Below are 13,164 nucleotides of genomic sequence, written 5' to 3'. Positions count from 1 at the left end.
GTAGGTGGGGCAGAGATGGGGGATGAAGATGGCAATTGGGAACTCTGCGTCCTTCTGTGGCAAATTTGTGTGGTTCTGGTTCTCACCCTGAAGAACTCTTTGGTGGATCCAGCATCCAGGGTTCCGTAGGCAATCTCTGTCTGCTTGGCCAGGTCTTCAGCACTCTCTATGGGGGAGACCATGCGCTCGACTGTCAGGAAGGCAGCCAGGTTGGCCGTGTAGGAGGAGATGATGATGAGGGTGAAGAACCACCACACACCACCCACTATACGCCCTGACAGAGACCTACACACACACACACACACGCACACAGCTCAGCTACATAAGTCACACACATCCACAGTTGCGCACAGCGATGTTGTCCAGCAGAGGTCTACACATATAAACCATGTGGTTACACACACACACACACACACACACACACAATCACACACGCACAGTATATCTCACACCTTCTATCTATCTATCTATATGCCTGTATGCTCTGTACAACTTAACTGTTCAGAGATTCCAATACATATTCAGCCATTGCTGAAAAAAATGGCTACACAAGCATAAACATAATACAGTATGTCTACATATAAAATCTCTCTGATTATCTCAGCTGTTAAAACTACATGTTGCACACACACACACACACACACACACAGGTCTGATCAGGGGTAGTTCACACAGGACCCTAAAGCACTACACTCACCTACAGTTGCGCTGGGGAAAAGAATTACACAGCCACAGAAAGAAGGAAAGAGAGAGAGCACTAGACTTGCTAAAGAGGGTAAACGTGAGTGACGTATGAGACAGAAGGAGAGAGAGAGAGAGAGCGTTTTGAGAGATTTTTGTCAGGTTTGTCAGGTTTGCATCTACGAAGCTCTATGCTAGCCAGGTGCGGTGCTATGTCTGTCTTATAGCACTCATATGAACCCCACCGGCTTAAGGCCCCTGGTGGAGGATATGCAGCAAAAACACGGTACGCCTCCAAGAGCGCGGGAAATCACAGCCACCGCCGACCCTTGGGCTCCACTCACACCACACACACAGCGCCACCCACAGCAGGGTCACACCACAGGGCACTAACAGCGCCACCCTGTCATGCCAGCCTGCGTCTGCGCCATACCCCTCCCCCCCACCTGTATGCACTCCACTGGGGTGACCAGGAGGGACGCGGAGAGGCGTCGGCACAGGAGGTTGTTGTGTGCATAGTGGGCGGTAGCCACGGTTACGCAGGGTCGACGGCTGGGAGGGGAGAGGGGGAACAGGGTTGGACGCACAAACCTTGGCGAAATATCGCATCCCTGCTGCATAAAGGCACCCAGAGAGAACCAGAGAGAATTAAAGATCCCAAACTCGTTAGTGGACTCGCTTTGGCCGAGCTGCCCATCCTCCAGCTCCTCGATGTGCCACTCGTACGGACTGAAGCGGCTGACCAGGAAGAGCACCACGCTCACGCCGATGTAGGCGAACACAATGCACATCCAGATCTCGTAGGCCAGCGGGTCGAGGAAGGAGAAGACGCCCGGCTTGGACTTCTGAGGCTTCTTGATCATGATGGAGATGCCCAGACTCATGAAGGGCTTGGAGAAGTCAATCACCTCCTCTCTCACCAGCGTAATGGTCAGGGGAGCCACCGCTATGTCTGCTTTCTAAGGGATATGCACACACACACACACACACACACACACACACACACACACACACACACACACACACACACACACACACACACACACACACACACAGGGAATTGCATACACAGTACTTGTGTCAGTCACTGCTACAAAGGTTTGCATGGGATGGTAACCATTCAGCTTTAATGTGATACATAACACACAGAGTGACCAGCAACCAATAAAGAAAAGGTACACAACACAGTCAGGTTAACTGATCATATATTTAAACACACACACACAACTCACCCCATAGACCAGCTCTCCCACCATTCCGTTCCAAATCTTTGTCTCAGCATCTCGTGCACCATACTTTCCATCTCCCACAATCCTCAGATGATACTTAAACCCACAATGCTTAGCAATCTCTGCAGCCAGGTCCACACAATAGCCCTCATAGCGATCATTATCCACAAACAGCTCTGAATTCTTCTTCAGCATCACATATGGAGCTTCCTAACACACACACACACACACACACACACACACACACACACACACACACACACACACACACACACACACACACACACACACACACACACACACAGAGAGAAGTGTATGTAGATATACTCCAGCACACATACAGAAAAAGCATTAAAGCAAGCCTGAATTCACACACACACACACACACCATACAGTGTCTTACCAGGATGGTTGTCACTACAACAGTCTTGTTCTCAATGCCCATGGTGTCATTGGAGAACGGGTCTGATTTAGTCACTGCCATTTTGTCTACTTCATTCCAGTAACCAATCTACAGTTGGGTGCACATTCAGAACAGACACACAATAAGAGCACAGCATACGCGTTACTACACTACACTCTACTCTATTACACTCTTACTTATTAATTACACAGAGAGAATGACAACTTCAATATAAATGACAAAAATGCAGATTGGCTAAAGAACTCAAAGTGCTTCTTGACAAAAAGGCAATCGTATTATGTCTGAACCTTGACTGGTCCACTGTTCTTCAGCTCCATCACGTTGACGGAGTAATTCACTCGTTTCCCGTACTGGTCAAACTGAATATTCCCAGTCAGTCCATCCACACGGACCTAAAAACCAAAAGTATGTCAACGCACAAGCACAGAGTCACCACACACACACACACACACACACACACACACACACACACACACACACACACACACACTAAACAAAAAGGGTCTGAGGGCTCTAGATATTCTTTTATACTTTAATTGGTCTCTTTGTGTATGTTTTCAACATGCTGTATAGATCTTGCTAAGTCATCCAAGGGGCTTAGATGATGCTGCGTGTGAAGTACCTGTTTTAGAGCTCGTTCGATCTCCACTCCCTGGGACCACGGCACCGCAGGGTTGGCAAGGCAGTCTCCATTGTTGCCACGACGAGTGATATCTATCCGTTGCTTGTGCAGGAATTTGAAGGCCTCTGTCATCACCTGCACTGCATCATAAGTCAGCGCAGAGGTGTACTGGAGGAAAGCACAAAGGAACACACTGTTATCCTTCACCAAACACTCAGAGAGATTGAATGCACATACACACACACACACACACACACACACACACACACACACACATAAACACACACGTCTTTAGCACCTCACCAAACATCCAGAAAGAGGTTACAAACACACACACACACCCACACCCACACACACACACACACACACAAAACTAACATACATACCCTGATCCTGCTGTCAGCTCCTGGGTACTCTTTCTCTTCCAGGGTTTCCCAGTGCTGATCAAACTTCGCCACAACTGGATCATCAAAGTCAACAATCTGGAAACCTGACACATTGGCTCCACCATACTGTATCTTTGACAAGTCACCATCGAGAAAGCCCTGCACATGCCCACCACACAGAAAAACTTTATGAATATTTAACCACTGTATTTGCTTGCACAGAAACATAATAGTGAATCTCATGCTGGATTAAACATCTGTCAACGCACAAAGTTAGCGATGATGTAATGGTATCCCTTCACATGGCGACCGATGGTGATAACCTGAAAACAGAACAAAATGGAGTTCAGTTCCACGTGTTGTGGGGAAATGTGTGTCTGTGAGTGTATGTGCATGTGTGTGTGTGTGAGAGAGAGAGAGGGGGGGGGAGAGAGAAATGGAGAAAGAGAGAGAGAGAGAGGGGGGGAGAGGGAGAGAGAAATGGAGAAAGAGAGAGAGAGCATTTAATCTGAACATATACCTGCTCCATGATATCCTTGACCTTGTCCTGTTCACAGTCTAAGATGACCCTCTTCTCCTTCTTGTTCTCAAGGTCCTGGAAGAGTGAGCGATAGGCCTCATCTTTCCTCTCGTCCTTCAGGTTGCCCACGTTTATCGCGGTCACCTGCCACTTACGCTCCGCTGCTGTGTCCAGGACGGCCTGCAGCGTTGACAAACCTACAGGGAGGGAGAGGGAGAAAAAGACAGAGCTAGACAGAGACCATTGTTATGGGAGAGAAAGGTTGATTGAATGGGCAATGTTAGTACTTGTAAGTATGTCGACATATAATTAGTATGTGTGGATGTGTGGATGTATGTGTGTATGTGTGAGAGAGAGAAAGAGAGAGAGAGAGAGAGAGATATTTGTGGGTATAGGTGCAAACTATGTTGACTCCAGTTCAAATGTGTAATGAAGGTTAATGAAAGTGAATCTCTGTACATCACTGTTATTACCTGACATGTTAATCAGACTTAATCAAACTCCGTGTCTCCCCCTCCCTCTGCCCAGTCTAAATTAACAAGACCCTGTCTCATTTAAATCAGTCCAAGCTTTCAATGCCTCTATGGACTATGAGCTATTCTGCACTGTGCACTACACACACTCACACACACACACACACACACACAGACCGGTGTGCCTGAAGGCTACTCTCTCTCCTTCCATCACTTTTTTCTCTCTTCAATTGTGCTATCTGTCCTCTCTCTCTGCCTTCGGCCTCCTCCCACTCTCTCTCTCTCTCTCTCTCTCTCTCTCTCTCTCTCTCTCTCTCTCTCCTAACAATGGCTAAGCTGCATGGCTGACTTCATATCTAGGACTCCGTGGTGATTCTGTTCCTGCTGCGTGCATCCACAGACAAGACAGGAACGACTGACCATGACAAGCACAGCAGCTATTGTCCCCAACTGCAAACAATTACAAACCACAAAACAGTCCAGACAGCTTACCATCCAAACCAACAACATCAGACATGGAGCAATGCAATTCAATTCAATTCAATTGATTGCAACTGTCTCATAGAGCAAAAGGCCTGTAGTGCCTACAGTAAACGCCCAGGTGACAGTGGCCAACTGCCTATTCCTATAAGGGGAAGCAACAGTGAGCAGAACTCATAAAGTTGGACCTCATCTGCCAGCCAGGCAGAGATAGAGAGGGCAGTGAGTAGGGTAGGGGGCAGGAAGGCAAAATCAGAGAGCCTCGTACTACCTAGAAACACCCACATCTGGTGTGTGTCGTGAGTGTGGAGGAGGAACATTTAATGAATGTATATGATGTCTGATTACATATGTGAATGTACAATGTGTGTCAGTGTGTGTGTGTGTGTGTGTGTGTGTGTGTGTGTGTGTGTGTGTGAGAGCGAGAGAGAGAGAGAGAGAGATGGAGAGAGAGAATGAGAATAAATATGTGTATATGTATTCATACCTCGGTCACCATCATACAAGTAGGCAAACGTCTCCCATTTGTAGTACTCCACAAGGCTGATGAGTGGCCCTTTGATGTCAGGCCGCATCTGAAGCACAAACTGGTTGAGTCCGTCGGCAGGGAAACTTGGTGTGATGAACGACACGTGAAGCGTCTCACAGAACGATGTGATGGTGTTCACCGACTTCTTATCGTAAAACCCAAATATGGCATACACCCCACGGGAAAACTGAGAGCAGACTGTAGGTAGAAAAACAAAAATGGAAAAGATGGAGATTTACACTTGACACTTCTGATGAAAATGCAGGCTCTGGACGTGGTTGGAGTTGGAGCACGACCTGCTTATTCTCCTGACAAACTCCTGATCTTCAAGGATATATCATTTATTAATGGCTAGGGTCAGTGATTCTTTCAAATTCACATTTTTGTATTCCTTTCATGCATTGTAATGTCTACTGCAATTTCATAGTTCACCAATACTGACATTCGTCCTCCAGGACAATACTGATAATGATATTGATTGTAACTCTTCAAGCACTCTGCAGCACTTCAGAGTCATGATGCCATCGATATTCTGTGGTCAGAGTGAGCAATGTTTGGATTGGATCGCATATTCATTTTTCATATCTCATAGGAGGCATCATTTGCACCTCTCTAGTGAATGTGGAATCCTCCAATATATTGATTGGTGCTCAATACATCCCTATAAAAGAAAAAGGCTGTGTAGGTATTTTAGGGTGAGACCGCATGCATTTCCACCACTAGGCAACATCCTAGCAACATGGGGTCTGACTGTCTGATGACCCACGCCATCTGCTGCATCAGAGGAACCTGGATGCGACAAATGAGTCTTCGGTCCACACAACACAAAGCGTCCTCCTCATTGATAACACGACTGCATTCAATTCCACCTGATTCTGTCTGTTTTACATAGAAAATCCCTCATCAGTCAGGCCAGTATGCGTTGGGATGGAGATAGTGTTAAAGACTGGGGTTTCTATTCCTCCGAAAAGGCCATTTTTCGGATTGTTTGTCTGCATCTATTTTTAGAGAGTGATTGAACGGTTAGTCCTGGGTTGCATTTGGATTGATGGGGTCTAATTGCAAGGGAGTTAAAACACGAGGCTGTCAAAAGAAATCATTACAGACCCAAACACAGTAGTGTCGCATCTACAGTAAAAACAATGAAACAAAAACCCAAGAATGAAATAGAATGCCTTTTAAATTCACAATGAGGTCTTAGTCTACAGAAGTGAGCAGGCTTGACAGAAAGTGCTTTTTCTCTGTGCTTGCTAAAGGCACTTTGAGATGTAGGCTTTAAGTGTTTCCAGATAGATGAAAAACGAATCAGAGCTCGAATCTTCCTGTCAAGGACAATGTGATTAAGAAGACAAAAATTGCGCAATTCAGAGATATTCAACAGTGGCCTAGTCTGCATCGCCAGGACTCCAGACGTCACTATCTCACTGTCCTTTGCTCTGAAAAACACATGGCCACATACGGCATGAGCCGTGGGCCCAGGAGGATGAAGTTTTAAAGGGATAAACACACTCTGATTCCCATGCATTACCTTGTGTTTGTGTTGAGGCCAGAACGGAGCAGTGGTAAAATTAGCTGTCCTACTTAGTTGCCCTGCTTTCTGTGCTCTAAAGGAAAACTACGCACTACGTGTGATTCCAAGTGTGTGATTGTGTTTGTGTCTCATGTGTGCATGTTAGAGCAGCACACAGGTGAGGTGAGCATGTAAATATTTGTACGTATCTTTGTGCATGTGTGTGTGTGTGTATGTGTGTCTGGGAGAAAGAGGGGGGAGGGGGGCAATGTGGATGTGTTCAGTATGCGTGATTATCTGAAAGGACTGGGAAAACATGGTGTTTACTTGTTTCTGCTTTGTTTGTTGGAGAGATTCTAAATAAATACAAAGTCACAAAGAGCTTACGTATGAATTTGTTATGAAACAAACTGCCAAATCAATATAGCATGAGATCTTATCTTACTGCTTGCGAAATAACATCTAGCAATGCTTTACTGTTCTAGAGTTGGTACAACATTCATCTAACAATGCTTTACTGTTCTAGAGTCCAGCTGGGATAATATAACACTGTTGAGGGACTGTTCACTGGGAAAACAGCATTGTTCAGCACTCCACCCTTTCATACTAGCTGTACAGCCTATAGCATTATGGCCCTGCAATATCATGACACACTTCCCAAATGTCGAATGACGTTAAATAAGTGTTTTGTTTGCTAATGAATGGCATACAACCCCGATGAGACTGGATTTCTTTTTCTTTCTTACCGAAAAATCACATCACTGAATGATTTTGGATAAACAACAATATTATTAAACTACAAAATATATTCACCATCAATAGTCTGCATTGTTCACATTGCCTAATGTCAAAATATGTCATGTTTGTACATTGTTGTAAAAGGAAACACTGCCTGTCCTACATTTCTTGAAACTGGAAGATGAAAGATAACAATTACATCAGTAGTTTACAGCTTCTGAAGTTCATTCACTTTGCTTACAGTTTTTGTAATTCTGCTGACACGAAAACTGGCACTTGTGGCACAATTACTGAAACCACTAAAGGAGCAAGAGGAAGAGGAGAAAGACTGAAGAAGGACTGGTCAGGCTTTGGTTGACCAAAGACTGCTCAAAGGGTAATTTGAACTGTAGCAGATGTATGTGGGGCTTTTACAACCCCACCTACAGTACATGCAACTCCACTCTGGGTGAAGAGGCCTGTGGCAACACTTACGTGGAGGCCTGCCAGTGCTGGACACTCCATTGAAGACCGTACTTCCCCAGTCATAGGCCAGAGATGACACTGCATGTTGAAGAGGTGCTGTGGCCTGATCCACATCACAGATACGATGGACAGTTAGCTTCAATTCTGTATACTGCATTGTTTTTGCTGTACTGTAACTATATATTCATATAATCTAAAGTGTTAATCTATCATATCCAATGCATCCCATTTGTGTTCATAATTTAAATTTATGATGCTACGAAGGAAAATACCCAAAACTTTAGATAATGGCATTTTATGCTTAACACATCTGTCTACAGTTGAGGTGTGGAAAGAACTTCATATTTGTTGTTTGTGTGTAAAGTTGTGATGCAAAAATACATTTTTCAGAGGATTGCACATAGGTTTGAGTGAGTGATGTTTTGTATTTTATGGATGTGTTTTTAATTTTTGTGTGGAGAGGTTTGACAAAGAGGGCCCTAATTTCAGAAATTGTGATTTAGCAATAACAAAAATGTAATGTAAGGTTTTACACAAGGTTGTACAAAAATTTATAAATTATTATTATTATTTTTTTTAAATTTGATTTTGTCTATCAAGTCCTAAATACAATAGCCCCTTTATTATTGCAAACAAATACAATAACAAAAAACTGTAGTTATCTTCTTCAAATACATATTTCTCCACAATCATGCTGAAATGTGATTATATAACTTGTATACTGACAATCTCTCAATCAATTACTTTCCCAACTTTTGGTTATAAAGGGATACCATTATCTTGCCACTATCTTTTCCCACAGTCAAACACTTTGCTAAAAGACAAATGGCTAATGACAAAGGCTTAATTCTCTAAACACGTACATGTATGAAGGAACCCTTACATACATACAAATCATGTCAATCCAGCTGCTCCGCCCTCCCCTCACACAGACTGTTTTAACCTTCCAGGGCACGGCTCGGGTACACAGAGCACACACTGACACAGCCACACACTCTCTTTAATCCCTTCTTGAAGGTGAAGCTTGATTAGGATGGAGGGACAGAGAAGCGCCGAGGGAGGGAAAGTGCTACATTCTTTTTATCGTCCTGTCTTCAGCACAAATCCTCAGTACCTGATGAAGTGATGAGAATATTTATGTGCTGGCCTCTCTGGAGGTGCACAGGAGAATAACCTCCAGATGTGTGTGTATGTGTGTGTGTGTGTGTGTGTGTGTGTGTGTGTGTGTGTGTGTGTGTGTGTGTGTGTGTGTGTACGTATGTATGTGCATGTTTGAGTGTGTATGTATAAGTGTGTGTGTGTGTGCATTGTGTGTGTGTGTATATGCGTTGTGTGTGTGCATTGTGTGTTTGTGTGTGTGTGTATGTGTTTGTGCGTATGTTTGAGAAGTTGCTATACCAATGTTTTTTCCATTTCAGACAGTGAGGACTGGCAAAGGGGGAAAACATTAATTGATACTACAAATGAGTAAAGACAAAGTATTCTCTTTCATGCGGTAATTAACTTATTGTATGCCAACCAACAAATATCAAGATGCTCCCTGAGGAGAGGAGGCTCATTCAACTAGCAGGCCAAGTAGCCTTGCACACAGAATTGTGCAAGAGACATAAAAACTTATAAAACGCATAAAAACAGATCACTCTCTCGCACTAATGGAAAAAAACATGTGAAGGTCTAACTTTCAGTCATACAGAATGAATATACTAGAACTAAAATCTAGAATGTCTCTTTATCCACAGACAGCTGGAAGCTTTAGTTGAGTGCTGTAAACTGAAACTGAAGGGTCAGACAACCACCTCTTTGTCTGGCTAAGCAATAAGCCACCTACTGTCAGGGCCTGACATCATACTTGCTGTACCTGCAAAACTGTTACATAACTTTTGCTTCACTTAATATGAACATTTTAGTATTAAGAAGTACTTGAGTTTCATATTACAAAACGCCAGAGCCATTTCACTTAAAATAAAGGAATATCTTTGCAAGAACAACTAAACAGTTTCCCAAAACATTCCACCATTTCTAGAGATCTGATCAGTATTCCATGTTAAGGTCCCAATTCTGCTGTGGATCCATTTAATTTGCAGTATTTCCTTATGCAAAAGACCCCACTGGTCTACAAGGAGCAGTGGAAAATCCCAAAGGTGCTTTATCCTAAGACATCATAAGGAACCATCAACTGATTGAACAGTAGGAGCATGACATAATTTATGCACTATGAATGACAAATAAGCCCATTTATTTTATTCCTGCACCACCATCTAAAATCCCTTCCTTACTTCACAGCTACCATCTCTCATTCCCTGAGATCAAACATGTGGTCACCTCATATCTTTAAAAATCATGAATCACACTAGATCTGCATTACATTCTTTTTCAAAGACAGGAAAGTGGCTGACCTGACTTAAACAATGCTAAGGTCATAGTCTTCTCTGGTGGTACCTGCTGGACCAGTGGTGACCCGTTGCAGCAGTTGCAGCAATGTGCAGTTCTTCTCACATTTTAAAGGTGACAAATCTGATATCAGCACATATTTCATATCAGGCCTCTAATATACTATAAAACATTATTTCGTTTGCCAATCAATTCATAGGAGTAACATACATATCTGCATACAAACATTTTCCCTGAAAATGCACTTTACAGTGTCTTGAGTCTTTAGCTCCCACAGGGTGCCCGCTGGAGGACTAGAGGTCTTGACCAGAAACTGTCTATGCACCATCCGGAGGCCAGAGGACACTCCTCAGCCCTCTGTAGAAGCCACAGATGTCTTTAGTAAGCGAAATATTTGGCAACCTTTACGCAATGTCCTCAGATAAAAGCAATGGCACAATGTCACCTCTTTCATCGTCTATTTGATCCTCATACTTTGAGAGTTTGAGAGGCCTTTTATTGTTACGGGACACCAAATGAAGTCACCAAAGTGGGAATGCCCTGATTATCATTCTCTGTAATTCATCTAAAACAACCTCACAGTGCTTAAACTTTTATATTGGAAGTGCACTGCGGTAAGGAAAATGGAAAAGCTCTGTAGTACCCTGTCATTTATTTTGAGGATCTAGGGTTGCACATGGTCTGCCGGTGACAGACACTTTTCTAAGCTTACTTGTTTTGTACATGCTGTATGGGGCCCATCTGCATGATTCAGCAGCATAGGGTGGTGATGGCATGCGGGTGACTTAATGCAGTGAGGGAAGCTCAAATAGCGCTTGGACCTCTACCTGTACACATTCTCTCTCTCTCTCTCTCTCTCTCTCTCTCCATTTCTGTCACACACACACACACACACACACACACAAAGACTCTCTCTCACACACACGCAGACGCACACAAGTGACCAGTGTTGGCCAGATCTCTTGCTGGCCCCGTCGCTTTCTTCCTACGCGCAGCACACTTCACTGCACAGCCGTGGGCGAGTAGAATCAGCGGATTGTTGCTGGAAATCCCTCGCCATTTTAGTTTCTGCGAATTTGTCTGTATTATAAAATGATTTTTATGATTTTCACCCTCTGAATCCATCAAACTGTTTCCCTCACATCATAATCGATAAATTCACCTTACTAAGTCGTGTGTGTGTGAGTGAGTATATATAGAGAGAGCGGTGTTGTGGTCGGGAACGAATAAAAATCATCAAAGAAGACTAACCGTCTGTAAGTTTCAAGAGCCTCTAATCTAATAACCTTCAGCGGTAGTTCCTTGTGCTCTTCACTGGTATTATCTAAAGAAGACACGGGCAGGGCTGATCTGTCAAAGAACGCATTTGAAGCTGCCTCTTAGCTCGGCGGTGTGAGGGGGGAAATCTTATTCTCTCTCATTTTACGACAGGGCTGGTTCATTCCAGGGAATAAAAATCGCCCTTTCTCCACGTCAGAAACCTAATTCATCAGCAAGTGTAAGATAATTCAAGCAGTTCTTTCACCGTTCCTAATGTGATCAAACGGCGCGTATGCAAGGAGGAAAGCGGGGGCCACACGGTTACTGTGGAAACCAACTCCATGCTGATTAGGAATTCATGCCGATTACACAGCGAACCTTTACATAATATCATTTCATACACCTGCCGATATGCAACTGCCTATTATGATCATTCTATTAAAAACGCGGTTTGGAGAAAAATGACTCAGATGGCATACATGAAATGAACCGCGATAAGACACACGCCACTATATCGGTATAACGCACAGACAAGCGTTAATAATAGAACGCATGTATGATGGTTACGCCATCCAACCCATGTACCAGAGGCGGCCAACACACAATCAAGCGCGCACACACAGAAGTCCCCATGTTGCTGAAATATTCAACGGCGTTAGATCTCTCGAGCTCGCCTGACTCCGGCTAGCAAACGCGCAATGCTACTTGACAGCTGATCCTAAATCAGCCTGTCCATTCTCTTCCGATCACAGGCATCGCGAGCTAAGCTACCAGACCGCTTTCAGAACAGTAACGTACTGAAGGACACAAAACGCCCACACTGAAAGCAAAAGCCCACCACAAATCAAGGTTCACATCATGGGCGTCGCACCATTATTTTCTGGCAAGTAATTGCAATCAGAGTCAATAACCAGGTTACAAATCAGGCTCTGTTAAATTCCGAAATGCTTCACTGAGCTGCACTTACAGCAGTTGGTGATGGCGAAGCTGTTGGCCACCTCCAGGTTGTCTATATGGGGTGTGAGACGGAACTCGGCCGTGCCGAACCGAACCATCCCGATCCGGAAAGCGCTGTATTCCTGATCCGCGCCTCGAGGGAACAGACCCCCTAAGACAGAGAAGTAAAGAGAAGGTGAGAAACGTTCTGTCAACACACACATTAAATTAACAAGAAAAAATGGCATTATCTCTCTTATTTATCAGCATATGTTGCCTCGAGGCTCCGAAGCGCAGAAGATTTCCAATTTGCCTCTTCCCCGAAATGCTCAGTATCATAGGCTGATGTCCTAAATTGCCCACCGCGCGTAAACCTTGAAACACAAATGTGAATATTTAGTTGCAGTCTTTCAATTTTAAGGTTATGATTCTTACCAATTTGAACGCTTGGAGATCCACCAAACGACATCCCCCACAGCACGGGCAATATCAAGCCCGTTAAATTCATCGTCTTTAGCAT

General features: G+C 44.1%; 1 protein-coding gene across 3 annotated transcripts in view; it reads right to left on the bottom strand.

The window, feature by feature from the left end:
• The window catches only part of gria2a (glutamate receptor, ionotropic, AMPA 2a), an 18,379-nt gene extending 5,215 nt beyond the window's left edge, over positions 1-13,164 (bottom strand). For 2 of the 3 annotated variants that reach the window (XM_076295959.1, XM_076295960.1), the window contains exons 1-12: positions 13,080-13,164; positions 12,676-12,816; positions 5,303-5,542; positions 3,863-4,059; positions 3,612-3,665; positions 3,343-3,501; positions 2,957-3,124; positions 2,622-2,726; positions 2,314-2,421; positions 1,914-2,120; positions 1,273-1,640; positions 87-285 (exon numbers count right to left, since the gene is read on the bottom strand). In XM_076295959.1, coding sequence (XP_076152074.1) covers positions 87-285; positions 1,273-1,640; positions 1,914-2,120; positions 2,314-2,421; positions 2,622-2,726; positions 2,957-3,124; positions 3,343-3,501; positions 3,612-3,665; positions 3,863-4,059; positions 5,303-5,542; positions 12,676-12,816; positions 13,080-13,164 — 2,031 coding nt within the window. The remainder of the gene's footprint in view (positions 1-86; positions 286-1,272; positions 1,641-1,913; positions 2,121-2,313; positions 2,422-2,621; positions 2,727-2,956; positions 3,125-3,342; positions 3,502-3,611; positions 3,666-3,862; positions 4,060-5,302; positions 5,543-12,675; positions 12,817-13,079) is intronic. The other variant, XM_076295961.1, reaches the window with a different exon arrangement.

The sequence above is a fragment of the Alosa pseudoharengus genome, unplaced genomic scaffold (genome assembly GCF_046254945.1).
Source record: "Alosa pseudoharengus isolate Yale_2024_CS ecotype anadromous, Long Island Sound unplaced genomic scaffold, YU_APseudo_1.1 YU_APseudo_1.1_scf_2, whole genome shotgun sequence".
Lineage (NCBI taxonomy): Eukaryota > Metazoa > Chordata > Actinopteri > Clupeiformes > Clupeidae > Alosa > Alosa pseudoharengus.
Note: the sequence above shows the minus strand (reverse complement) of the source record. Positions and strands in the feature narration are given on the sequence as shown.